The sequence below is a fragment of the Pteronotus mesoamericanus genome, unplaced genomic scaffold (genome assembly GCF_021234165.1).
Source record: "Pteronotus mesoamericanus isolate MK-2021 breed Mesoamerican mustached bat unplaced genomic scaffold, CSHL_Meso_final contig_78, whole genome shotgun sequence".
Lineage (NCBI taxonomy): Eukaryota > Metazoa > Chordata > Mammalia > Chiroptera > Mormoopidae > Pteronotus > Pteronotus mesoamericanus.
The window spans coordinates 5,433,524-5,460,489 of NW_026555258.1; the positions used below are offsets into that span (position 1 = coordinate 5,433,524).

Below are 26,966 nucleotides of genomic sequence, written 5' to 3' on the forward strand. Positions count from 1 at the left end.
TTCTTAGTGCTGGGCCTGGCATGGGCTCAGGACACTTTGGCCATTGCTGTTAGAAAAACGGCAACCGTCAGGTGGAGAGCTAGAAGAATAAGTGAAACAGTTAGGCGGGGGCAGCTATAAGACCAGCAATAATCAGCGCCTGCTCTCTCACTCTCTCCCCTTTATTGTGTTTTTCTTCCTAGGACGTGGCCCCTGACGTGTTACAACTTTGTTTGCCCAAGAGGAGAGGGGCACCGTTTTGTTCACTGCTGCATCCCTGTTGTCTAGAACAGTGCCTGGCACATAATAGGTGCTAAAAAATACTTTGTCCTTGACCAAACCTGAGTCAGCTCCTGTGAGCCCACTGCTCAACAAGGCTCAGCCTTGGCCTTCCATCTCCATCCTTGTAGAAACGTTCCAGCAAGAATCCTGCTGAGTCAGTTTAGCAAAAATCCTCCCACCCTTGGTATCTGATCATCCATACTTGATGGAGTTCCACCTTCTCCACCCTCCACATCTTATCACCCTGGCCTGCCTTCAGTAAGATTCCCGCTAGCCTTGATGCTTTCTCTTAGTCATCTTCCATTCGCTGCCCGCACACACCCTGCTCTTTGGCTATAAATCTCCATTTGACCTTCTTGTATTTGGAGTCGAGCCTGATCTATCTCTCCTGTTGCAAACCCTCACTGTGCAAGTCTCTCCTGAATGGTCTTCTTTACCATCTTTAACAAGTATCATGAATACTTTTTTCTTTAACAGTGCTCAGTGTGAGTTATTGCGTGAATGAATATGTAAGTATATGGATAAATGCCTGTTGAAAGATGATATTGAGGCAGGAGATAGCATAAGAAGAACTCTGAGAGTGTGCTGCTCTTACTGGCCAGCATCTAGCCTCCTGGTTGCCATGAAATGCCTTTTAGCACTGAGGCAGAAGGAACAGCAAGCCAAGGCAAGGAGGAGGGAGACATGCCTCACCCACTCAACTCAGCAGTCCTGAGCCTGGTCCGATAATATTACCAGGTGCTCCAACATCACAGGAAACGCTGTGCTAGCACAGGAGGGGGAGGTCCTTGAAATTCTATGTAGCGTTTCCACTATCTAGGAACGAAAGCCTTTGAATCTGTGCTTTCATTCCCAGGCCAGGGTACACAGTGCCCAAAGAAGCTCATAAAACAACTTTGGTCAATTGCCCATCTCGGGCAATTGACCAAATCTGTTTTTACGAGGGAGCTCCTAATGCTTACAGAAAGAACCCACAAATAACTTTGGGTAACTGCCCCAATTGGGACGTGACAGGAGGCAAAAGTAACTGCCTCCTGTCACGTATGTGTTTTACAACAAGATGAACAAAGGGGGTCTGGAGCAAGATAAAGATTCAGGCTAACAGACCCCCACACATACCTGTGTTTGGGTAGTCACATCACCCAGGGAAAGCTGGTACCATCTTTACCTGACAATTGGTATGTAACTTTTTCATCCCCCTTCCGCCAGCTATGTAGGTCCTCAGAACAAAGGACTCCGTCTCTTGGCTCTCTGGCCACCCAGCCTCAGGCCACCTGGCATTTGGCCACCTGGGACTTGCCATCCCAGCCTTGTCAGCCTCTCAGCCACCCTCCCTTTCCCTGCTTTGCCCTGAACCTGTGCCTTTCAGCCCCCTCACCTTAGCTGGGTCCGTTCCCTCACATGGAAACGGATCACTAATAAACCTTGATTGCACGCTAATAGATTTGCTGATCTGGAATTCTTTACATGCGTCAGCAAGAAGAACCAGGTCTCTCCTGTCAACAGTATGGCTCGATGCTGGCTAAATAAATGATATGGTCAACTATAGAGGCAGATGCTGGTAAGTCAGTCAATGACCAATACAGATGAGTAGAAACACATAGTGAACACAGAAATGTACAAAGAAACATATACTGATGATCTGCAAGTGCGTATGAGACAGGAAGTCGATGATGGCTCCACACAGATAATAATTCAGATCAGTGGTTTTGAACCTGGAGTGCACATTTAAATGGCCTGGAAGCTTTTCAAAACTCCACCTGCCTGGGCCCCACCCATCCTGAAAGAACCAGGGCTGGGAGTGCGACAGGGGTCTGTGTTATCAACACACCAGTAGGTGACTCAAGGCTCACCGTGCACAGACAGACTGGGGTAGATGATGGGGAACTGGGGTAAGTGTAGGGAAATAAAGCCAGGCATCCAGGGGACAGAATCAGAGAGGACAGGGTACCAGTTCAGGAACACACTCTCCACAAGTTTAAAAAGATGAATCCTACAGGTTGAGAGCACGGAGAGGTGGAGACAGGTCATTAGCCCCTTCTCAAGCCTCACCAGAACAGGCACGTACTGGTAGACCATCCCCTGGCCCGGCTGGGATTGTGAGGAGCTAGGTTCAAGGTCAGCGCATGTCCATTCTCCACTCCCTCCTCCACCTGGACAGAATGAAAGCGCCCCCCTTCTCTTCTCTTCTCTTCTCTTCTCTTCTCTTCTCTTCTCTTCTCTTCTCTTCTCTTCTCTTCTCTTCTCTTCTCTTCTCTTCCTTCCTGTAACCCCTCTGTACACCCTCCCCGAACTTTGGGGACCTAAAGGGTTGGGGGACAAATAGCCTTTGTCCAGTGGTGGTCCCCAGCCAGCCTGTCCCCTGGCTCAGTTGCTCTTACTGTCACCAAGGTCAAGGGTAGAAGAGGAAAGGGTGCTGGAGAGAGTTCAAGGTGGTGATGGAGGCAGTGAGCGGTGCAAGGAGGTGGAGAAGTAGGGAGACCGAGAGCCAAGGGGCCGAGGGGTTGCAAATGGACAAAGAGAGATGAAGAGGCACCAATGGGTGAGGAGCCAAGAGTCGAAGAAGCGAGAGAAGCCCGCTAGGCGGCGTAAGAAGGCTGCAAGGGGCAGCAGCCAGCAGCGCAAGCCCGGCCGGCCGCCCCGCCCCGCCTCGCCCCGCCCTGCCCCGCCCCGTCAGGAAGGCTCCACCCCCGCACCCCGCGTCCCGCCCTGCGCGCTCCGGCTGGCTCGGCTGCGGCGGCTGCGGGTAGGAGGGCTAGCGGAGGGCGGGCGCACCGGCAGCAGGTGGGCGGGGTGCGGGCCAGCCGGGGCGGGCGGGGGGCGCCTGGCTGCGCTGGGGCCGGGCGCGGCGGGCCGTGCGGTGCGCCATGGACTTCAACATGAAGAAGCTGGCATCGGACGCGGGCATCTTCTTCACTCGGGCAGTGCAGGTGAGGCCGTGCGCCCTGGGCCCCGCGCGCCCGGTTCCCGGGTCCCGGATGTGGGGCGGGCCCGGAGCACCCCTGCAGCAGATCCCGGGGCGCGCAGGAGAAGTCCCTGGAGGCAGCTGCCTCCTTCCCCGCTGCGCAGACACCTTAGCCCTCCGTGTACCCTACTCCTGCAATGCCCAAGAGAGAGAAAGAGCTCAGGCGGCCGGCCACACTGGCCGCACCCTAGGCGTGGCGCGGGTCCGGGGACGGAGCCGGGCCTCGGCCCAGTTGCCTGAGAGAGAAGTATCAGTGTTAGTCATTTCGACCGGCCGGGTTACCCCGCTGCCCTGGCGCCGGCCCAGGGGCCGGTGGGGGCTCCGCTGAGGAGAGGAGAGGAGAAGGCACCAAGCGGTGCCTGCCTCCCTGCCCTTGTCCAGCAGTGACTCTGGCTCCCCGCAGGCCTTGGGAGGCCTGAGATCCAGGCTCGAGTTCTCATGCATCCCCTGCGACCCCTTCTCTGTGCCTCAGTCTCTGCCCTTGTGCAATGGGCTAGTACGAGGATTCCCACAGGTCCCTTTTACACGCTTGGATAGGCAGTCCGGAAGCCAGAGGGCTGGGATAATTTCCTTTCTGCTCCCTGAGAGGCCTGTTTCCTCTTATTTCCCCGGGCATGGGGGATGGGGAGAGGGTTGGGGTCTGGCTGGGTACCTTGGGAAGCTGTCCAGGCCATAAATGCTGTGACTGGAACAAGCCTTCCGCTGGGAGGCAGAGAAAGAAACTGAGGCAGCTGAATATAATGGTGAAGACCTAGGGTCAGCTATGGGCGTGGATGCTCCCGGTTGTGATGCTGAGGAAGGGGCGCTACCTCCCTGGGTGTCAGTTTCTCAGTCTGAAAAATGGGCATCGCAATTCCTCCCTCCCAGGGTGGATGTGAGGGCTTCCTGGCACTTGGCATGTGTGTGCTCTGTGCAGGCAAGCTCACCATTGGTGTTACTGTGGTTTATACTGAACTTGTGCAGCATGTGACCTTAGGCAAGTCACTCCCCCAAATCCCGTGTACACCAGTCTGCCCCCAACCCCAGCCCCGGCGCTTTCTGTCCTCCCAGTGCCCTGGGAACAGGTAGGTCCGGTATTTGTCCTTCCCATGTTTGTTTTCTGGAGGAGCCCAGCCCCAGGCAGTCACCGGGAGGCCCATGTGGCCGTGTTTACTAGAAAGCACAGTGTCCCGATGAGGATTTGCTGCTTGGTGTTCCAAGCCCTGTGGGTAACTCCAGCCCTGGTGAGGATGCTGGGCCCCCAGAACCCCTGGGACAGCCCAGGGCATCTGAAAGGCACGGAATCCTCCCCAGTGTTGGTATAGCAACTGTGTTATCTCACACATCTGGGAAGAAACTGATCTGGTTTCCTGCTCCCGTGGGGCCCCGGCACCTGACCTGGACAGGACCTGTGGAGGCTTGGGCCCTGTGGCCTTGCTTCTCCCGGCGGGGGCAGGCCCGGGGGCTGCCCCTGTCGAAGTGGGAGCCAGCTCCGAGGCCCCAGCCTCCAGGGTGGAGGAGGGAGCTGGGAGCTTTATAAATAGAGGCTTTCTCTGGCTCTGCACGCCCACCCCCTGCTGCTGTCGTGTTGCAAGCAGCAGCCTTGGCCTGCAGGCCTCAGCTTCTAAAGCACCAGGCTCTTCCCCTTGGCAGGGATGGGGCAGGGGTGACAGGTCAGAGGAGAGAGGGGCCTGAAATCAGAAGTGAGCAGGGCAGGACATTCAGGGGGCCTGCCAGAGACCCATCTGCCCCGAGATAGGCGTCGGCCGGGAGGGATGGGAGGGGGTGTCCTAGTCTCAACGCATGGGCAGCTCCTCCATGCTGGGTCAGCGCTCAGCCCTTCCACGTACTAGGGATTCCTTTAAGAGCCTCACCCCACTCCCTCTGGTAGGGAACAGGTCTGCGCTCTTGGGGAGAGAATGGGTAATCTTAGGATGGCTTCCTAGTGCCCGAACTATGCTTGAAGTCAGAAGGGGCTTATGAAGTCGGCGCAGGTGGTGGGAACAGCCCGGCTAAAGGCTCTGGGGCAGGAAACCCTGAGGCATACCCGGGCAAGATGCCAGTGGGGGCAGGAGGGGGCTGTGGAAGTGATAGTACTAACACTATTAGTCGTAACTATAATAATAGTGAGAGCTGTGGTAGGAGTAATAATAATAAAAGTCAGGGAGGCATGGCCTCGTCGTCATCGGAGCCAGGCAGCAGTGGACGTGGCATGGATGCCCCAGAAGCTGGGAAAGCCTGGAAGGACTTTGACCCTGGGTGGACACGCGGTATGAGGGACAGGTGGCCACGGAGCTCGGTGGGCAGGGCTGCTGTTAGCTTTGGCAAGGCATTTGTGTGTCACCTAGACCCAGGTGACTGGCACCGTTGGGGTAAGGAGGTCCCCAGGTGGCTCCTGAGAGCAAGGAGGGACTTGAGGGAGGAGGCCTTTTACCGATGACAATGGCGGCCCCCGCTGACGTTCCTCAGACCTGTACTGCGTGCCGGCCCCAGAGCTTAGCGCCCTCCAAACATTCTGAGTTAGGTCCTGTTATCCCCGTTCTCCAGGTGGGAAACCAAGGCCCACCGGGGTGCCTCTCTGAGCCTCGGTTTCCTCATCTGGAAAATGGGGCTAATGCCACGGCCTCAAAGGGCCAGGCGAGGTAGGCCCGTTCAGGGCCTGGCTGTGGGAGGCCTTAGCTTGGCGAAGGTGAGGAGGATGGGGAGTTGGGGAGGTCGGAGGAGGCCAGGAGCAGCCGGCCCCTGGTGGGGAGCTCAGGCTGTGACCGTGGCCCCGGCCCTGCGGGGAGAAACCCAAGCTCTGTTGCATAATTGATGGCCACGCCAGCCTGATTAGCTGCAGGGCTATTGGTGGCTGCCTCCCGGCCTCTTCAGCTGGAGCTGTCCTTGGTCTCTGGATAATTTATTTTGCTAAATGGTCTGGGAAGGCCCTCCGGGCCGCCCGGACCCGGACTCCAGCACAGTCTGCCCTGTGCTCGGCCTACGGCGGCATCATCTGTGAAATGGGAAGCTTGACCCGACCTGCCTCAAAGGGCCCTCGGAGTTATGAATGGGTCACCAGGGTGAAGCCCTTAGCAGAGGGCTTGGCCGCAGAGACGGTCAGCTGTATCTGCTGTTATTACCGGTCCTGTTCCTGTGATGTTCACCCTTTTGCTGTTTGGCCTTGACGTTGAGCAGGCTCTTTGCCTGTCTGGACAAGGGCTTTGCGTCCCTGTTTGGAAGACTAGAGGCATTTGTCCGAGGGCCCTTGTAGAGCAGAGGGGCCGGGACCTGAGCTGGTTTCTGGTTGTTCCCCGGTGGCCCACCAACAGCTCTCATGGGGGACCCTGGTCCCTGCCTGGCCCTGGCGTGGGGCTGCCGAGCCCTCTGGGCCCTGCGTGTGCTCTGAGCTGGCTCTGATGGGCTGGCAGCGTTCCCCGTCCACCACCCCGGGTGACCGGAGCCCAGCCATTGGTCCTCCTCCCACGCAGTCCTTGCTCCCCAGCCGTCTCTCCTCCCATCAGCTCCTAACAGCAGTGGCGGCACCTTCCGTTGAACACCGACGCCCTGCCAGACTCTGGCCTGTGTGTCTCAGCCACATCTTCCTTCTCCCGTGCTCACAACCTGCGAAGGGGGTGCTGTTACTTACTATCCTCATTTTTCAGCTCAGGAGACTGGTGCTCAGAGAGGCAAAGCCACTTGCCCAAGGTCACACGGCTCATCAGTAGCAGAACTGAGACTTGAATCAGGTCCCTCTGGTTCTGAAACCACTCCCTCCCCTGACAGCCAGCCCCGTCCCCCCGCTCCCCGGCCTCCTGATAACCCCAGAAATTACTTTGTGCCCTGTTTATTCCGTGAGTGCTTTGTACCAAGTTCCTTCCTGCGGAGTCAGGCGCAGAGGACCCTTTGCAGTGGGTTCCCAAGGGTTTCTTACCCCTCTAAGTTGTATACCAGATTTTTTTAAAAAAACTTTTAAAAATCCTTACCCAAGGACATTTTTCATTGCCTTTAGAGAGAGAGGAAGGGTGGGGGGAAAAGCGAGAGAAACATCGATGTGAGAGAGAAACATCGATCGGTTGCCTTCTCACATGCTCCCTCGCTGGGGATCAAACCCGCAGCCTGGGTAGGTGCCCTGACTGAGAATCGAACCCGCAACCTTTTGGTCTATAGGATGATGGTCCAACCAACTGAGCCACACAAGCCAGGGCTGTATGCCAGATTTCGTACAAATGTGCTTTTGGCAGGGAAGGGATTTGTAGCTACAATTGGGTTTTCGAAAGAAGCCATTATCCCCAAACTCTGGTCCAACCACCTCATTTCACAAAAGAGCAAACTGAAGCCCAAAGCAGGGTACTAACTTGAACAGGGTTACAGAGCACTTTTCCTGACCTTGGGACCTGGGTTCCAGCTGGCAGGGAAGGGTAGGTGGGCAGGCAGGGCAGGGGCAGTATTCCCTTCTTCCCACTGAGCCCTTACCCCCGGGACCCTCCTTCCCACCCAGTTCACAGAGGAGAAATTCGGCCAGGCCGAGAAGACTGAGCTCGATGCCCACTTTGAGAACCTTCTGGCCCGGGCGGACAGCACCAAGAACTGGACGGAGAAAATCCTGAGGCAGACGGAGGTGCTTCTGCAGCCCAACCCCAGTGAGTGGACTGGGCTGGTCCTGGGGCGAGGGCTGGAGGCTGGTGGCTGAGGCTTGCAGGTGGGACTGGTCGGTGGGTGAGAGCTGATTGAGACTTTGGGGGCTTATGGCTGCTGTGGGGGAGGGATCCCAGTTTAAGAAACCAGGAGTCAGTGCTGGGCTCTAAGATGGGCTCTCAGGGGCAGTGGAAATGCTAAATTTTGCGCAGAGGACTTGAAGAAATGCCCGGAAACTGAAACGCACTGGGGAGGAGAGGCAGGAAGGATGCCAGCAGGGTCACCTGACGGGGCGGTGGGGCCCGAGATGAGAGAGGGCTTGCCCAGAGGCACGCCGGGCGCGGCGCAGGCTGAGGCAAACTGCAGAGAGCCTGGGTGCAGGGCTGCTGGGCGGAGATGCCGGCTGCCCGCCAGCCCGCCGTGTGCAGGCCCCGGGTGGTTCGGTCGCGTGCCGTGCCGTGCTCTGGAAATCCATAGTGTGATGGAGACGTGGCAGGCCTTGACTACTGGCCGTCACCGCCAGCCGTGGGACCTGGGGCAGGCTCTTTGTGTCTCCGAGCTGAGGCCTCCCCCTCTCTACAGTGAAGGATTCCACGAGGTCGAGGGCCAGTCTCATAGGAGAGGACATCAGCAAGAGAATATTCTGGGAGTCTCCAGGCTGCAGCAGGCAGACCCTGCTCTGGGTCTGTTTCTGTCAGCGTGGCTTTCACCCTCGGGTTGGACCCGAGAGCCCTGTGACTAGGCGTCCGTCTCCCCGCAGGTGCCCGCGTGGAGGAGTTCCTGTATGAGAAGCTGGACAGGAAGGTGCCCTCCAGGGTCACCAACGGGGAGCTGCTGGCTCAGTACATGGCAGAGGCGGCCAGTGAGCTGGGACCCACCACTCCCTATGGTGAGCCAGGCCCCACAGCTGCTGGGCGGTGGGCAGCGGCGGCCCGTCCCTCTCTCTCTAGTTCCCCTCCCTCCCCGCTCCCTTCTCTCTTCTTTTTAATTACACAGATTATACCTGAATTATTCACTCTAATTGTACAAACCTCAAACAGTGGGGATGAAAATAGAGTAAAAAGTGAGGTCTCTCTTAACCAGTTTGGTTCGTGAGCACTTTGCGATGGGATCATGGTGTGTCTGCTCTGCAACTGGTTTTTAAAAAAAATTTTTTTTAAAGCTTTTGTTTTCTTTCTTTATTTTTAGACAGAGGGGAAGGGAGGGAGAAAGAGGGGGAGGGAGAGAAACATCAACGTGTGGTTACCTCTCATGTGCCCCACACTGGGGACCTGGCCCGCAGCTCAGGCATGTGCCCTGCCTGAGAATCGAACCAGTGACCCTTTGGTTCTCAGGCCGGCGCTTGATCCACTGAGCCTCACCAGCCGGGCTGCAACTGACTTTTAAACTTGGCGTTGCGGTACAGACACCTGTTCCCAGCAGCACTTACAGAGCCACCTCTGTTTTGTTCTTTAATTTGTAAAAAGTTTTAGTGAGGTGTCATTTATATACCATAAAATGCACCTGTTTTGAATGTGGGGTTCAATGATTTTTAGTAAATTGAGAGTTGTACATACATCCCCCAATCCAATTTAGAGAGCATTTTCATCATTCGCAAAACAATCCCTGGTGTCTGTTTACAGCCGTTCTCAGCTCCCAGCCCCAGCGAACCACTGATGTGCCTTGTGGCTATCAATTTGCTTGGGCTCATTATTTCATATAAATGGAATCATGCAATATATCGTTTTTTTGTATCTGGCTTCTTCACTTAGCCTAATGTCTTTGAGGTTCATTCCTGTTACAGCTTATTTTAGGATTTCATTTCTTTTTATTGCTGAATAGTATTTCAGTATATGAATATACCACATTTTCTTTATCTGTTCACCGTTTAATAGACTTTTTGGGTTATTTCCCAGTTATTTCCCTATAAACACTTGCATACAAACCTTTGTGAGGACGTATGTTTTCATGTGTCCCAGATACATACCTGGAAATGGAATTGCTGGGTCATATGGTAAATTTAAGTTTTTAAGAAATTACCAAACTCTTACAAAGTGGCTGGGTGATTTTACATTTTCACCAGCAGGGTGGAATTAAATTTCCAGATAATTGTGGATTTTCTAGGTTTCCTTCTATTGTTGATTTCTAATTTAATTACACTTTGGTCAGAGAACATACTGTGTATGATTTTAATCCTTTTAAACTTATTCAGGCTGCTCTCTGAGTGCTGGAGCTCAGGGAGTGAATCTGAGGAAGTTCGCGTGCCATTTCTTTAAGAGGAACTGCTTGGAGCTTCAGCAGTTTCTTTCATTCACTAAGTCCCTGCTGGTTTTTGCAGCCAGAAGTTATGGGGACTTATATTCCGGGCACTGGAACCGTGCACTGGGGGACCTGGTGTGGGGCTGGAAGTCCTCGCTCCCGAGATGTCCCTCCTGAATTTTTATCCACCACATGTGGGTGTGGGACCAGCCCATTCCGCATCTCCCCCTACTACCAGCCTGGATGGATGTGGTTTCTTTAGTTCCATAGTTGTCAGACTTCCATTCAACTTGATTTCTGACAGTTCTGAGTGATGGTTGTTCTATAGTTTAGTTGTTATTTTGATGTGATTGTGCGAGGAGGCGAGCCGTGTTTACCTATGCCTCCATCTTGACTGGAGGTCTCCCTTTTAAACTTACTAAGACTTGTTTATGGCCTACAATATGGTTTGTCCTGGAAAATGTTTCGTGGTCACCTGAGAATATTGTATGTTGTTGTTGAGTACAGTGTTGTAGAGGTGTCAGTGAGGACAAATTGGTTGATAGTGCTGTTCAAGTTTTCCGAATCCTTGCTGATTTCGTCTTGTTGTCCTGTCAGTTAGTTAAAGTATTGGGGTCTCCACCTGTTTCTATTCAGCTGTCTGTTTCTGTCAATTTGTCAGTGTTTGCTTCCTATATTTTGGAGCTCTTTTGTGAGATCTGTATGTTTATATTAGGCATTTTCCTGATGAATTGATTCATTTTTATAACACACTGCTCTTTGTCTCGAGTAATGTTTTTCTTGTTTTGTTTTGTTTTTTGTCTTCAAGTCCATTTTATCTGATAGTAGTATAGCCACTCTTTTTCTCCGTGGTTACTGTTTGCATGGTATACCATTTTCAGCCCTTTTATGTCTTTGAAGTTCAAAGACATAAACAAAGTGTGTCTCTTATATACAACATATATTTGGATCTTTATTAAAAATCCAGTCTGACAGTCTTTGCCTTTTGATTGGAGTATTTAATCCTTTTTTACATTTAATGTTGATGTGGTTGGACTTACATATGCAATTTTGTTATTATTTATGTCTCAGGTCATTTTTAATCTGTTCCTCCGTTACTGCCTTCTTTTGTGTTAAATAGATATTTTCTAATGTAACATTTTTTGTTACTTTCTTTTAACTTAAATTTTTTTTGTTGCTTTTTTTTTAAACTTAAAATTTTTTTCTTAGTGGTTTTACAACATGAATTACAATTTGCATTTTAACTTACGGCAATATGCTTCAGAGTAATACTGTTAACATGAGTAAAGTATAGAAACTTTGCTCCAATATAACTCCATTCCCTCCCTCTTCCTTTGTGCTGTTATTGCATACATGTTACCTCTTCATATCTTATAAGCCCAATAATGCAATTTTACAATTATTGTTTTATGCAATTGTCTTTTAAATCAGTTAAGAAATCAGAAAAATTATATTGTCTTTTATAGTTATCTACATAATTACCTTTAATGGTGTTCTTTATTTCTTTTCTTTTTTTTTAATTGACTAGAGAGAGACATCAATTTGTTTTCCACTTTTTTATGCATTCATTGGTTGATTCTTGTATGTGCCCTGACCTGGGATTGAACCTGCAACCTTGGCATATCAGGGACACTCTTAACCAACTGAGCTATCTGGCCAGGGTCTCCGTCGTTTTCTTTATAATATTTGTAATAGCTGCATAGTCGTCTTTGTCTGCTAAGTCTCACATAGGGGCCTCCTTGAAGACGGTGTCTATTGATTTTTTCCCCCCCTGTGTATTGACACTACTTAACTGTCTCCTTGCATGCTTCCTAATATTTTGTTGAATCTGGACATTTTACATATGTAGCAGCTCTGGATTCTGATCTCCCACGGGGTTGTTCTTGTTGTTGTTTGTGGAGAGATTTGCCTGAACTCATTGTATAGAGCCTGTGTCCCCCGCACTTCGCAGCGGCAGATGTCTCTGCCTCTTTTTTTATGCCTAGCCTCCTGCGGGTTGCTCCTCGGTCAGCACACGTCAGTAATGGTCAGCCAGTGACTGGTCGGAGGTCGGGCCTACCAGGGCACCGTTAAGGCTTTACAGATGCATTTCCCAGTGGGCTGGGGAACGCATTCAGAGCAGTTTACACGTCTGCCCACCGTTCAGTTGGTGGGTGTGCAGAGCGCCCTGCTCAGCCAAGGATGAGTAGACAGCGGGGGTTCCCTCCAGGCTCTGCTGAGTGAGCTGCGTGCGTGCATGGCCTTCCCGGACTCCAGCCGGGGGTTTTACCAGGGCCCACTGGGACGATCTCGTTCAGCTGGTCTGCCGTTACTTTTCTAGTAGTTCTGTTGCTTGTTTCAACCAGCTTTCCAGCTTCACGTTAGCTGGGGTGCTGGCCTTTCCTGATTGTTTGCCACTGAGATGGCTGTGGTTTCCGATAGCACCCGAGGGTTTTTCTGGGCTCCGGCAGCCAAGTTGCCAGCCTCAGGGCTTGTCTCCCTGTCAAGTTACAGCCGCGCAGAGTTTGAGGAGGTGGGAGCGCCCCCCAGGAAAGGAAGGCACAGGCTCCGTATGGTTCTTACCAGGGTCCGATAGTTCTAGCATAAATGCTTCTCAATTTGTGGTTTGCTTTTTGTCAATTTCTGGAACCCAGAAAAGGTTGTTTTTGACAACTGGCTCCAGTTTTATTTATTCTTCGGGGAGAGGGTTTTTTGTGCTTCTTTCTCTGTCATTCCACAAGTCCCCCGCCCCCCATCTTTTTAATGGCAGTGTGATGTCCCATTTTTTGAACATCCCACCATTTATTCATCAGTCCCTGGTAGATGGATATCCAGGTTGTGTCCCGTGTTTCCAGGCCAGCCACTCTGCACTTGGCATCCTTGGGTTTGCCTCTCCAGCGTCTTTTTCCAAGCCCCCCGCCCCCCGCTACTACCTGGGATCAGAACCACCTTAGCCAGACCCTCCTTCTCACCTTCGACTCTGTGTCCTCCTCAGGGAAGACGCTGATCAAGGTGGCAGAAGCCGAAAAGCGCCTGGGGGCCGCAGAGCGGGATTTCATCCACACGGCCTCCATCAACTTCCTCACGCCCCTGCGCAACTTCCTGGAAGGGGACTGGAAGACCATCTCGGTGAGGGACCTGGGCCGCCTGGCCTCCTCATCCCCATGGCGGCCCTGTCCTCAGAGCTGCTGAGCGTGGCTCTCCCCCTATGTTGGGAACTCAGTTTCCCTGGGGCCTCCCCGGCCGTGGCTCTTGTGGACTGAGCTCCTTTAGAGTGAATAAACTTCCTTCCCAGGGCCTCCGTTCCCTGCCTTGACCAGTGGGCCCAGGGTCTCCCAGGGCGGCCCAGCGCCTCACTGTCCCCTGTCCCCTGCTTGCAGAAGGAGAGACGGCTCCTCCAAAACCGGCGTCTAGACTTGGATGCCTGCAAAGCGCGACTGAAGAAGGCCAAGGCCGCAGAAGCCAAAGCCACGGTGGGTGTCCCTGCTGCCCTCCCACCCCCAGCCAGAGGGGGCGCTGCAGGGACCTGGTGTTGGCATGACCTTCCCTGTTTTTGCCTGGAGAGGCCTGGGTGGGAGTACTAGTAGGGGCTGGCCACTTCAGGTCGCACCTCGACGCCCCTGCTCCCAAGGGGACCCTGACAGCCCAGAGTTCTGGGTCCCGGGGCCGACATTGATGGGGCGGGCCAACCAGCCGTGGCCCGAGCTGGGCCCAGGGCACCCTGCAGCCTCTCCGGACAGCCACAGCGGAGCTTCTCGCGTGCCCTTGCCCGCCCTCCCTGGATGCTCGGCTCTGTTCCCGGCTCTGCCAGGGCATGGCTCCCCCTTACTAACTCCCACCCCCACCGCTGCAGCGCTGGTCCCAGGGCGCCCTTGCCCAGGTCCCCTGCGACGGTGTGAGGACTCCAGAGCTGGGCTGCCTGCTTGCTCAGGAGCATGACTGAGGGGCCCCTTCAGTGGCCCCAGTCGCCTGGATAGGGGTGCCCCCTTCACTGTCTGCTCACTGAGGCCTCTTCGGCCTGGATGGGCCTGGGGGTGCAGAGTGGGGCGGTTTGATCAGGGCTAGGCCAGGGCTGGCAGAACTGGGACCGAGGCTGAGCTGCGCTCAGCGGGCCAGGCTGCTCGCAGGGGCGGGGCCTGAAGGCCCCCTCACGCCCCGAGGGCGCATCCCCCTCCAGGACGTGCCAGGACACCTGTGCCTGCTGAGGGAGGCCAGGCCCAGCCCAGGTGCCTGGCAGCTGCTGGTGAGAGTCCTGGCCCCAAACCCTCCATGCGTCCCCCTCGCCCAGGGTAGCCACCTGGGGCCCGGAGCCTGGGCTGCCAGCAGGAGCCATGGACGGGGTCTCAGCTCATCGGGGTGTGCGGGGTCCAGGTTGGAGGCAGGGGCTCAGCCACTGGAGTCTTGTTCGGGCCGGGTAGATGACGTAGAGCTAGTGGGATGACCTGACTAAGCCACCTAGACAGCACGACCTCCCTGTCACCCTGGAATGACCTGACCAGAACAAGGTTTCCCTCCATCAGCCAGGCCTGGGGAACCCTCCCTTGGGCAGTGGAGCGGCACAACCTCTTCAGCTGGTTGGCCTGGGCAGCCTGAGGCCGGCGGGTTAGTCCAGGACACCCACCCTGGAGCAGGGACTTGGGCAGCCCAGGTACAGAGTCCCAGAGGACCCCAGCCCAGCAGTTTGCTGCCTCATCCCTACTGCTAAACACATTCACATCCAGCACACCTTCCAGAGGGCGGGCTGTGTGTGTCCATCTGCCAGTCATTGGACTAGCGTCCCCGCCTGCTGGGGCCCGGGAGGGCCTGCTCCTGCCTGCTCTGCGGACTCACTAACTCTTTGTTTTTGTTCCTTTCCGTTCTGCTTTGGGTAACTTGGCTCAGTGTGAGGGAGATGTGAGTATACCTGTCCCACCTGCCGTGCTGCTTCTGGTTTGCCCGTCTGGCCCGGGGCCCGTCCCCGGCGCCTTTTGCAAGCAGCTGGTCTCCCCGTCAGAGCCTCTACCGTGGGTAGCCTCTGTTCTGGGGGGATGCCAGGCATTGGAGCCTGTGAGTCAGCTTTTTGCAAATGTTGAAAGCCTGTCCCTCTGTCCATCCATGCATCCATCTGTCCACCTTCGTTGTGGGGGAGGGGCCTCGGTCCCTGCTGCAGGAGTGAGAGATGTGCAGCGGTCCTGGGGTGGAGACAGCTGCGGCGGGCAGGGCTCGTTGGGAGGACTGGGTCTGACTGGCGCTTCTCAGTGAGACTGGGGTCCGGGGAGCGGTGGGCCTTTGACCCCTGCGCCAGGGGCTGGATCCAGCCTGTCACGGGCAAGGGGCTGCGACAGCAGCCACAGGCTGTCTCCTTGTGGCATCTCATTTCCTGGCCTCCCCAGCGTGTCCACCACCCCCCACTTTGTCTTTGTCTTCACCCTCCGGGTCTCTAAGCCGCCTCCTCTCCAGGCGGTGGGTGTGGGAAGAGGGTCTGTGCTGTACTTGTCTGTCGTCTCTTGTCCCTGGGGCCAGGGCCTCCTGGTATTGCTCGGTGGGAGGCTCCGGGGCGGCCTCCCGGCCCCAGCCTGCTCTGGCCCACCATGACCCCTCTCCCCCCCATGAACTCTGTTCCCACTAGACGGTGCCTGACTTTCAGGAGACTAGACCTCGTAATTACATTCTCTCGGCCAGCGCCTCCGCGGTAAGCGCCCCCACCCCCCTACCCTGGGCTTCCCTGACCCCTCCCATCCCTCGGGGGCTGCTGCACAACCAACAGGAGCCAGAGGTGTCTGAGGCAGGGGGGCCGCACACCTGGTAGGGCCGGTCCTAGGAGCTCCACCCGCCTGCCCGTCCCTGTGCCCTGTGACCGTGTGGCTGGGCTCCCTTCTCCCTGCAAAACACTGAAGGTAGAGACCGGACCAGCTGCCCTGCGCAGCGTGGTGAACTGAGGCTGGCAGCTGCCCCGTCTCCAGTGGATCTGAGCCTGCATGCCCCCAAGCACAGCCCTGACCGCCCCCTCCCAGAGCAGGCTCTGTCCCCCACCCCCACTCACCATCCATGATTGCCTGGCCTGCCACGCATTCACAGACCCCTAAAGACAGGTGATGAGGAGGGCGTGGGTCATCCAGCTGCGTTGATAGCACCCGTGCCAGGTGTCACAGGAGTGAGGAGGCCTTGAGAATGAGCGGGGAGAGGGCAAGGAGCAGCCTGTGCCAGGGCCCAGGGGTCTGGGACCAGGGCGTGGCCCTGCAAAGGGCTGAAGCTGAGCGTGGGGGCCGGAGGGGTGGGGCGGGGACAGAACTCTGAATGGCTTGGTGTCTCTTCCTTCTCCAGCGTTACTGAGATACTTGACATTTACTGTTCAGTTTGGGAAATAGGCCAATCACACGTATCCCATCAGTCTTGCCTGTCACAACCACTGCTGTGCCTTCCTGTGCCTTTTCTCTGTCCTTCCATTTCCCCCACGGGTGGCGTTGTCCTGCACAGACCCTCTGGCTCTCCTTCACGTCTGTCTCAAGCATGTTGCCGTGTGTACTTGTGTAGTCGTTCAGTGGCTGGGCCATCATCCCTCAGTGGCATCAACCACAGTTTAGTCCACTGGCTCCTATTGCTGGGCACCCTGCCTCTGTCCCGGTGGAGGTGGCTTCCCGCGGTGTGACTCCCTAGCCAGCACTGTGGTGGGACACCTTACCCCCAGGGCAGGTCTTCGTCTCCGGGTAGCATCCCCGCAGTGGGGAGGGCACATGGGTCTCCTCAGTCCTGCGGGGAGGGGGCGTCTTTCTTTTCTCGACTCTGGATCACACTTCCGCCCCGCTTCTGGGGCCAAGTGGGAGGAGGACTGTCCTGAAGAGTGGCGACTGCCCCGTTTCTTCCTTTGCTCTTGAACCCCAGTGTGACTCAGGCACAAGGCCGCCTTCCTCGGCTGAAGGACAGAAGGTTCAGTGACTGACCCAGGGTCACACAGCCCTGCCTGCTCGCCCAGCAGCCTTAGCCCAGTGTCAGGGTGGGCTTGGGGGACTCTCCGTTTCCCTTGAGACCCTCGTCAGGGCCCGGGGGCTTACACAATAGGAGAAACCCAAGCAGGACTTTCCAGCTGGCTGTCCCCCTCCCTGCATGTGGCATGTTGGACTGGACTGTGATTGCAGGTGCCTCTCAACAGGCCTCAGCCCAGCCTCAGCTCTGGGTTGGGGTGGGGGAGGGAAGGGGTGCGGAGAGGTTGGGGGTCCCGAGGAGCTGGGGCAGGGCACAGGCGCTGGGGTTCAGCTGTCCTCCCCTGCCTGCTGTCCCCTGCTGACCGGTGCCCCCTCCCACCCCTGCTCACCGGCCCTGTTGTGGTCCCTGCAGCTCTGGAATGATGAGGTGGACAAGGTGAGTGGGGCCGGGGGGCTGCGGAAGAAGCTCGAAGGGGTGGGAAGCGGGTGGCCGGGCCCAGCTGCTGCCACAGGGCTCCGGTCCATTTATAGTCCTGCCCCCCAGCCCGGCCCGCTGGGGCTGCTGTGGGGGTTGTCACTTCCCTTTTGTGGGGAGACCACCTCCACAGTGGGCCCCCGGAGGGGGTGGCGGGTGGGGTTTTCCCCGTTGGGTGCTGTCAGCCAGGAGCCTGGGCACAGCCCCTGAGGGTCTATCTCCCTGTCTGCTCTTGGGAAACTGGGCCGCAGGGATCACGTGAGGCTATTGCTCCCCTGGGGGCAGGGCCCTAGGTCTGCAGTTGGGTGGGAAGCGCACCCCTGCTCCCCAGGTGTCTGCACCTCTGCGGGGAAGTGACACCTGCCAGGGAGGGGAGGAGCAGGTCCTCCTGGGCGGGCCTTGGCGTAGGAGAGGGTGACAGGAGGGAATCTGGGGGCCCTTGTCACACACTCTCACCCCACTCCTTCCAGTCCGAGCAAGAACTGCGAGTGGCCCAGACAGAGTTTGACCGTCAGGCAGAGGTGACCCGTCTCCTGCTGGAGGGAATCAGTAGCACTCACGTGAGTCCTGTTGCCACTTCTTCCATCCGCTCTCTTGTCACCTCGTGTCCCCACTGCGTGCTCCTCTGTCCCTAATGAGGCGTGAATGAACCTGGATCTGGGAAGCAGAGGGGGAGGGGAGGGCAGGGCTGGAGCTCGTGGTCCCACAGGAGGGTGAGGCGGTCCTGAGAGAGCCTGCTGCAAAGGGCGGGAACCTCTCTCCTCCCCCAAGGCGCTGGAAGTGGTGGCAGAAGCACCGGAAGGCTGCGCTGGGGTGGGAGTGGAGCGGTCACCACGATGCCCCTCCCGGCCGGTCACCACTGGTCTCTCGCCCACACAGGTGAACCACCTCCGCTGCCTCCATGAGTTCGTCGAGTCACAGACAACTTACTATGCGCAGTGCTACCGCCACATGCTGGACCTACAGAAACAGCTGGGCAGGTGCCCACTGGGGTCCCCTGGCTCCCAGGCCCAATGAGCAGCCCAGCCTCCCTCGGGCAAGAACCTCCTCCCGAGCCAGAACGCCCCACTGCGCACAGGGCGGGTCGGAGGGCTGCCCGCCGAGGCCCTGCCCAGAGCCTCTCTGGTGGGCCTCACACCCTGCTCTGGATGACAGTGAGGGTGCTGGTCTTGGGGACCTGAGCGGTTTCTCAAGGGTGCGGGGGAGGCATGAGGGACAGGGCCCGGGGCCTCCCACTTTCCTCACTTCACTTTTCCCTTCATGCTGCCAGCTCCCAGGGAGCCATGTAAGTAGCTGGGGCCTCCCAGCCTCTGGGGGGCCTTCTGGGTGTTCTGGGGGCACATGGGACTGGATGTGCCTCCCGGGTGCTGAGATGTGCCCCCTACTCTCCAGATTTCCGGGCACCTTCGTGGGCACCACAGAGCCTGCCTCCCCACCCCTCAGCAGCACCTCGCCCACCACCACCGCGGCCACCATGCCCATGGAGCCTTCGGTGGCGGGCCTGGCCCCCCCAGGGGAGGCTGCGCTCTGCCTGGAAGAGGTGGCGCCGCCTGCCAGCGGAACCCGCAAGGCCCGGGTCCTCTATGACTACGAGGCAGCTGACAGCAGTGAGCTGGCCCTGCTGGCTGATGAGGTGGGTCCCAGTGCCACAAGGGTGGCGGGAGGGGCTGGGCTTAGGCTCGCCCCGGGACCTGAACTGGGTGCATTGGGCCTGCAGACCCCACACTGCTGTCCTGGTCTCTGAGGGTCTCTGAGGGACCCTGGGGGCAGAACTGAGGCCAGGGGGTTACCTGGGGCCAAAGGGCAGGGCAGGAGGTGAACGCTCACCTCTGGTGAGCAGGTGCCCGAGTATCATGGTGGGATCATGACTGTCCCCGTCTATTGCTGGGCCAGTTCTGCCCTCACCAGCCAGAGTGTGACCGTGCCTTTCTGCCTCCATCTTCAGCTCATCACTGTCTACAGCCTGCCCGGCATGGACCCTGACTGGCTCATTGGCGAGAGGGGCAACAAGAAGGGCAAGGTCCCTGTCACCTACTTGGAACTGCTCAGCTAAGCAGGACCCCTCCCAGGCCTCTGCTTGTTCTGGCCTGGGCAGGAGAGGATGGGTGCAGCCCTGCCATTTGTCTTGTCTGTTGGTGACCTGGCTGCTCAGGGTGGGGAGACCAGCCCCGTCCTGTCCCTGCCCCGGTCCCCAGCTGTGAGGGGCCTCAGAGGCCGACTGTTCCCAGCCCCTCCCCAGCCCTGCTTCTGACCTGGTTCCGGAGCCCCGACCCTGCCTGCGTCCCCTGAGCACCCAGCCCTCCTGACTCCTAAGGAGGGCGGGGCTGGCTGCAGTCTCCGCACCCAGCACCTTGGCCAGCGGGGGTCGGCGTAGAGGCCTGAGGAAGCCCTGGGGTTCACCCTCGGCAAAGAGAGCGCCTGCCTTTCAGTTGCCAAAAGCAGCAAAGGGGGAAGGGCAGGCAGGTCAGTGGCAGGCCCCGGGGACTGGACGCCGCCGCCGCCACTGGCTGAACTGGAGCAGAGGGGAGCCTGGCCAGAGAGGCGGGGCTGGGCCAGCGAGCGGCCTCTCCCCGGTGCTACCCTTCCCCTCGTACCGTAGAGCTCAAGCCAAGTAGGGCGGCTGCAGCCTGCACCTCTCCACACTCACTTTTTAACTGATCTTTTTACTCTGCCTGTCTGCTTTGCTCTCTAGCCAGTGACGAATAAACAACCATCCTTGGTGTGCAGGTTGCCTGGGTGCCTCTCTGGGGTCGTGGGCCTCCTGGGGCTGGCCCTTGAGACCTCACGTTTGCTCCATTCCTCCTCGGTGCGGACCGCTGTACAGGGCTGTTGGCACCCTCCGGAAGCGCTAGGGCAGAGGGACAGGGAAGTTCTATAAAGTGCCGTGCACAGCGCTCCGTCTCCCCCAGGGCCCGAGTGAGCAGTTCCCATGTGCGATGCTGCACAGTTGAGTCATCCCTAGGAGCTTTGCCGATGGAGGGGCAGAGTGAAGTGAACTGTCTGAGCTGATGGTTTAGGCTCGCTGGCAGGCAGTTGCCAGTGTCTGGTGGGCTTGGCTATTCACGTGGATTCTCTTTGTCCTCACAGATGAGGGAAGATCAGAAAGTCACCTCCTCAAAGTTCCATAACTGGCAAGTAGCCATGCAGGGACCCCGACCCAGGAAGGTCTGATTCTAGAAACTTCAAGTGGTGCATTTGGGCCACAAGCCAGGTTTTAGTCAGGGGTGTCCAACCTCTGGACTTCTCTGGGCCACACGCTAAATACATTACAACACGTAATCACAAAAACACAACCCTCAATGTTTTGAGTAAATTTCCGATTTTGTGTTGGCTACAGGTTGGACCCCCGTTGGCCAGGCCCAGCCCATGATTAGGCCCTGAGAAGCCCCAGGGAGGGCAGGACAGGGGCCCAGCTATGAACAGGAAGGAGCAGAGCCTCAAGAAAGGCTACACCGAGTGGTAAACTCAGGGATGGGGAGGGGGACAAGATATGGGCAGGCCATGGAAGGGAAAATCAAGTGTCCACATGGCAAACTGCACCCCCCCAACCCCCCAATTAACGCAGGGATGTCAGCGAGTCAACCGTCAATACACGTCCTGCCTCCAAACCTCCACTCCACCCTGGTCAAACTGGTCCATGCACTGAGACCTCACTAGTCCTTCCTGGGCTTTGAAGACACACATCACACAGTTGTCTATAAACAGTATTTTAATATTTGTATAAATAGACCACAGTATTACCAAAAAAACTGCAGTAACAGCATGGAAAACAGATTTTCAAACCCGTGCATACAGCCTCTCCCGGCTACACATGACATTGGCTTCCCTGTCTCCCCTGGGCCGGGGTCAAGTGCTCTGGGGAATGCTTGAAGAAAAGGAACACACCTCTGGGACATTTGGAAGGTGAAGGGGTGAGCACAGCAGACTTGGGGCTCACTGCCCCTGCTGCTGACCTCTTGATCTACAAAAATAATGCCAGTGTGCAGGTGGTTGGAGATGTGGCTACTCTGGGGAGAGGGCAGGGCGGCCGGAGTTGCTAAGTCCCAGGTGGGCCCGCTGGGCTGCTGTGCAGGCTGGTGGAGGGGCAGGCAGGCAGCACGCCACTGCCCTATCTTTGCACGTGCCGGACGAAGGCCTGCACTAGCTGGATCAGTGGCTCTTGACTCTCCGGGCTGGCCTTAGGGAGAGAGGTGGACTTGCCCTGAGGCGAGAGGAGGATGCCAGCAGCAGGCGAGCTGGGGGCTCCCCTGCGGAAGTAGCGCGAGAGGCTGGAGAGCAGCGTGCTCTAGGAGAAAACAAGCAGCCCGATGAGGCCCAGCACCTGCCCCACCCCGGGCTGCCTTTCCTCCACCGGCCCCAACCCCCCAGTCAGGGCCCTCTGTCCCTGCATACCAATTCTGAGCTGAGCTCCTGCTTCATCCGCTGTTTATCCCGCGGGTGCACAGCCGGGTCCCTAAGGTAACGCATTGCCTGGGAGATGAGCAGGTAGAAGCAGTTCTCCATGGTAAACATCAGGAGGGACCTAGGACAGGCAGGGTTGGCACTGTTGCAGGGGGCCAAGCTAGCAAGGTGCTAGGTGGGCCACTGAGCTACAAGAAGAGCCAGCCCATGTCTACCCCAACCCCAGGCTGAATTCCAGGAGGGCTTTCTTACTTCAGTGTTTTGGTCCCTTCTGCCTGTGTGCTCAACCCCACAGCCTGTGTAAGGGGCTCCTTTTTCTTATCCAGCTGGAGGAAGAGAAATGAATTAAAAACAAACCCAGGTAACATTGACAGCTTTGAGAGCTTCCTACAATGGCAGGTCCTGCCCTCAGCAATTTTATCAGTCACCTCATTTAATCCTCACGGTAATCCCTGACAGAGGCAGGCTCTGTCACCTTTTACGATGAGGAACAAGCTCAAAAGGCTGGGTATTGTGCCAAGGTCATGGTTAGAAGTGGTAAAATGGGAGGACGACTTGGATGAAGGGGTCAGCACCCAACTCACCTCTCCAAGCATGTTTAGGGCCACATTCACTGTGGCCAGAAGGGTCCCAAAGGAAGGGGCCACTTCAGAGTCGAAGGTGGGAGTGGTGAAGCTCAGGGCAAACAGGAAGTTGTATTCAGCAAGGTCCAGGGACTGCAAGGCAAGACCAGAGCATTCTAGGGCCCATCTAGGGCCCCAGATAGCTCTCGAGAAGAGAGCAGGGCACAGCCAAGTCTTCAGGTCACTGTGGAAGGCTGGTGGCGCAGCACAGGTGGTGTTACCTGATCCAGCAGGATCTGGCAGACGTCTGGGGTGAAGTGGCGCAGGGCCGCCAAGGTCCTGCTAAGGATCTTGAGGAGGCCATACTGGACCACGTGTAAGGCTCGCTGCTCCGAAGCCTCTGTGTCAGCAGTGGGCTGCTTAGAGGAGGAGGAGGAAGAGGAGGAAGGGGCAGCAGGGGCAGCTGTGGATGGCCGCTGAACGCGGGGGGCAACAGCCGAGGGGACGCCGTCCCCATTTTTGTTCTGGAGGAGAGAGAAGCAGGGGTGGAGCACAGAGGCGTGCTGGGGCGAGGCATTCCCGGCAGCCATGTGGGGAAGGCCCAGGTACCTGCAGGTAGTGCTGCAGCATCTTCCGGCTGTGCAGGAGGGAGGTGCAGGCCTGGCACAGGTAACCCAAGTTGACCTGCAGCAAACAGGAGGACGGAGGGCTTCTCATGGCAGTGGCCCCAGCCATCTGACTAGACCAACCACAAAGGTCTCTACAGACCACTGCGCTCCTGACTCACCAAGCACTTGCACGCTCTGGGCCAACAGGTGCCTGGATGGCTTCCCAGTGACCTAACTAAAGGTCTATACAGTATCAGTCCTCAGTCAGTAAATAAGATGAGGATTATTTTCCCATTTTACAGAAAAAGGAAAAGGCTTAGCGTAGTGAAGTGACTTGGGTCAGGGTCGCACACCAGCGAAGACTGACTCCACAGCCTGTGTAATTTCCCTGCCCTGCCCTCTGGCTAGGTCCCAGCTTCAGACCTCTTCCTAAAGGATGTGAACCAAGATCTAACCGATAAAGCCCAGGCTTTTAATCTACAAGGCTGCCCTGTGCTGGGGAGGGAAACATTTAGCTCCAGAGAAATCAGCGTGAAACCAAAACTGATGCTCCCTAAGCAAAACTCCTGGACCCTAGAGAGGGCCCACCGCACCCTGTCCCTGAGCATTTCCCCAGACCCCTCCCACGAACTGAGTCAAGCCTCACCTGAACGTCCCGCAGGAGCTGAGGCAAGTGGAAGTGCCACTCCTTCATGAAGCTGGAAAGCTGCAGAATGAAGCCCACGGTGTGGTCTGCCTCCTCCAGGCATGCCAGGCTCTGCACCGTCCTCACTGCGTTGAGGCACTGGGAAGGGAGAGGAGGGGAGGATGGGGTGACACAAGGACCCGACACACCTGTTCCTGCCCTCCTGTGGGGAGGACAGGTCCTGGGCCCACAAACACTGAAGTGGCAGCACAACAGGTGGTTTGGCGTTCCAACCAAGTGGCTCTGTCTGAGCTGATCATGGGCTCTTTGCCTCACTCAGCGGAGCAGCTGCCCCATTTGGCCAGCCAGCCAGCAGTCCTCAGAGCGCCTCAGAAATGGGGGCACTGACACCCCTCAACTACCAAGCCTCAAGCCCTGAATGGCCCAGTCCGCCGTAACCCTCGAGCCCCACCCCTGGCAGCCCCTTACCTGTAAGGTCCTCTCCTGGTGAACACCCACAAAGTCCAGGGCCTCAGTCAGGAAGTTGTAGCGCAGAGTTTTGAGGAGCCGTTCCATCAGTGATATGGACAGACGATAGACCCCTGGCCAAGAGGGGGCATCCAGGGACTTCCGAGAGGTACTAGGTGTCTAAGACACAAATGGCAGACAAATCAGGACACAGCGCCAAGGAACTTGGCTCACGGGTACAGCAGGGCCTCCGTACAGCACAGCAGCCAAGGCAGCTTAGCTGCTCAGAGGAGAAAATATCCTGGAATGGACACAGTCACTATCTGACAACCAGCAGGACCTGAGAGGGTCCAAGGCCAGCAGTAACAAAGAACACTAGGCAGAAATATAAGAATCCTGGGTTCTAGACTCTGATCTAGACTATCTGTGTGAGCTTCTCTTGCTGGAGGTCAGTGTGACAGGGAAAATTCCATTCCATCAGTGCAGTAAATAAGCCACCAAGGAGGGCATTCTGGGGCAAGTAAAGGGGGCTACTGCATTTTTCCACTGGAAGTGCAGTCTGGGCAGTCCAGGCCACCTGGTAGGCCACTGACACTCACCTGCACCGTCCCATTGGTGCTGAGCTGGTACACACTCAGGAGGGGCAAACAAATGCTCTGGGTGATGCCGGCTCCAGCCACTGCTGTGGCTCCCTAGAAGGGAGGGACATGGAATGAGAGGCAACCTGCCCCCAAGGCTGCCCACTTAGGGGAAAGGGGAGCTCTCAGGCTAGACCAGAGCTTCGGGGAGATCACAGGCAGTGCCAGACCCGCCCAGCACAAGCTAGGAGGCTCCCTCCACCCTTGGGCTTGCCTCCTACCTGCTGGGTGCGAGCCAGGGTGAGGAGCAGGTGAAACGCCGCCTCGGTGAAATGCAGGTTCTGCTTCATGCGCAGGCTCACCTCCAGGGTGGTGAAGAGGGTCGGCAGGATGGGAAGCCTACGGGTCACCTGCAGCCACGAGTCACCATCCTCATCCACCTCACACAGCTCCTTGGCCAGGTGCAGGCCCAGGACACACACCTGCTAAGGCCCAGGGGCAAAGACAGGTAGAAGGGAAGAAAGCAGCATGGGGCAGGGAAAGAGGAGGAAGAGGAGGACAGAGAGCCCTGTGCCCAGCTGCCCCAGACTCGGTCACACCGCCCCCCCTAAGCAAGCTGAACTGGAACACTACTTGGAATCTCTCCCAACCCTGCTCTGCGCCCACATCCAACTCTCAGGGACTGGCAACTCCACCCCTGGTCATGAACCCGCCCTACGCCGACAGGACTACCAATCACTTCCCTCCCCCATCACCCAAACTGCCATCAAGTGGTGTCAGTGCTACTTCCTGTCCCACATCTGCTCACTCCACCCAACTCTGCTACCACACGGAGCCAAAGTGGCCTCCCCTCTCTGCACTACCGCAATCACCTCCTAAGTGGCCCTTCTTCACCTTCTCCTGACTCTAGTCAATTCTTTTACCAGTGGCTTTTCAAACATTTTTGACCACAGCGCTCAGTAATAACTACCTTTATGTTGTGCCCTGGCATACACGTATTTATTTATTTTCATTGAGTAGTACCTGCCCTTACGCACTGTAAAGCACACTAATATTATTTTATATTTTACTTCATATAATTTTTTTTAAATGCTCATCTTTGCCAAATGAGCTCATTTCAAGAGCCAGTAACAGGTCATGACCCAGAGTCTGAAAACCACTGTTTGCTACTCCATCCAGAGCAATCTGGTCATTTCTCACGCTTGCTTAAATTGTTTCCCATTTCACTTAGGAAGCAGATCAAAAACCCTGACAAAGCTTCCAGTCACCTAGCCCCCAACTCTCTGGGCTCTCAACAGCCTGCTTGTAGGTCACCGCTGAAAGGGCGCTTTCTCGCTGAGCCTCTAAATTAGGGACAACTCCACGTACGTTCTTCCTGTACTGCTCTCCTGCAGGACTTGCCACAATGGAATTCCAACTCTTCCTTGCATAGCCTGAAATTTAGGAACTCTCTCCATCAGTCTGTGAACTCCGTAAGAGCAGTGACTATCTATCTTGTTCACTAATCACCCCTAGGTCCTGGCATAGGGCAGGCAGGCCATTCATGTTTGTTGGGAGCATGTGGAAAGGACAGCTTCCCAGGTGTGCACTCACCCCATCACGCTGGTCCTTGTGCCGGGGCCGTGAGCAGTCATCAGTATCCATGCTATCCTTGTCTTCTGCAGCACTGCCTGATGCCAAGCCGTGGCGGGTCTGGTCAAAGAGCGCAATCACCTCTTCTTGGAGGGTTTCACAGACATTAAGCACTAGCTGAGAATACTGGGGGATGTCACTCACTGCGGAGCAGACAGGGAGAAAACACTGTCACATCCACCCTGCCATCTCTCACTGCACACCAAGGTTTCCTAAAGACCAGAGTTCCAAGACTGGACACTCAACCCGCACAGGAGGAATGTGTGGCTCTGGGCCAGAGGAAGCCTGGCAGGGCCTGGCCATCAGCAGGGAAAGGGGCGCTCTATCCCCACACCCCTCACCTCTCATCTCCTTCATCTGCAGCACAGTGATGAACGCTGAGAACACCTTGGCCTTGGTCTTTTCCATGAGTTGCTGGTCTGCCTGCAGCACTCCCTCTAGGATCTCTGTCAAGGGTGCAAGGATCTCATCCACAGGACCTAACTCTCTGGAAATAATATGGGGTCAAAAGAGAGGGGAGAACACAGCTCACAAAAAGGCCACAACTGCCTTTGTTCCAACTGAAGATGCCCACTGGGCAGTTGGGTGTCTCAGGCCTGTTGCAGGATGGAAAGCTCGCCCATTTCACACCCATTTCTCCCCTTCCAGAAAGCAAAGGGTCAGTAAAGAGGACTG

At 56.5% G+C, this 26,966-nt stretch overlaps 2 protein-coding genes across 5 annotated transcripts in view; one reads left to right on the forward strand and one right to left on the reverse strand.

Moving 5' to 3' along the window:
* The first annotated feature begins 3,078 nt into the window (after nucleotides 1-3,078).
* On the forward strand, nucleotides 3,079-20,122 carry SH3GLB2 (SH3 domain containing GRB2 like, endophilin B2). 3 transcript variants are annotated; one of them, XM_054584251.1, is made up of 12 exons: nucleotides 3,079-3,191; nucleotides 7,686-7,827; nucleotides 8,583-8,711; nucleotides 13,035-13,168; nucleotides 13,420-13,512; nucleotides 15,648-15,710; nucleotides 17,354-17,377; nucleotides 17,887-17,976; nucleotides 18,296-18,396; nucleotides 18,687-18,701; nucleotides 18,809-19,049; nucleotides 19,362-20,122. In XM_054584251.1, exons 1-12 carry the CDS (start codon nucleotides 3,129-3,131, stop codon nucleotides 19,467-19,469), a joined length of 1,203 nt encoding a protein of 400 aa, XP_054440226.1. In that variant the 5' UTR covers nucleotides 3,079-3,128; the 3' UTR covers nucleotides 19,470-20,122. The 3 variants fall into 3 exon arrangements, with proteins under 3 accessions (XP_054440226.1, XP_054440227.1, XP_054440228.1); XM_054584252.1 differs by lacking the exon at nucleotides 18,687-18,701; XM_054584253.1 differs by lacking the exon at nucleotides 15,648-15,710.
* Nucleotides 20,123-21,114: 992 nt separating this feature from the next.
* The window catches only part of NUP188 (nucleoporin 188), a 50,919-nt gene continuing 45,067 nt past the window's right edge, over nucleotides 21,115-26,966 (reverse strand). Inside the window, exons 33-44 of one of the 2 annotated variants that reach the window (XM_054584255.1) lie at nucleotides 26,633-26,778; nucleotides 26,253-26,434; nucleotides 24,941-25,144; nucleotides 24,681-24,773; nucleotides 24,103-24,261; nucleotides 23,635-23,772; nucleotides 22,990-23,064; nucleotides 22,662-22,904; nucleotides 22,402-22,533; nucleotides 22,070-22,143; nucleotides 21,809-21,938; nucleotides 21,115-21,701 (exon numbers count right to left, since the gene is read on the reverse strand). In XM_054584255.1, the coding sequence (XP_054440230.1) occupies nucleotides 21,525-21,701; nucleotides 21,809-21,938; nucleotides 22,070-22,143; nucleotides 22,402-22,533; nucleotides 22,662-22,904; nucleotides 22,990-23,064; nucleotides 23,635-23,772; nucleotides 24,103-24,261; nucleotides 24,681-24,773; nucleotides 24,941-25,144; nucleotides 26,253-26,434; nucleotides 26,633-26,778 (1,753 nt within the window). In that variant the 3' untranslated portion in view covers nucleotides 21,115-21,524. The remainder of the gene's footprint in view (nucleotides 21,702-21,808; nucleotides 21,939-22,069; nucleotides 22,144-22,401; nucleotides 22,534-22,661; nucleotides 22,905-22,989; nucleotides 23,065-23,634; nucleotides 23,773-24,102; nucleotides 24,262-24,680; nucleotides 24,774-24,940; nucleotides 25,145-26,252; nucleotides 26,435-26,632; nucleotides 26,779-26,966) is intronic. The other variant, XM_054584256.1, reaches the window with a different exon arrangement.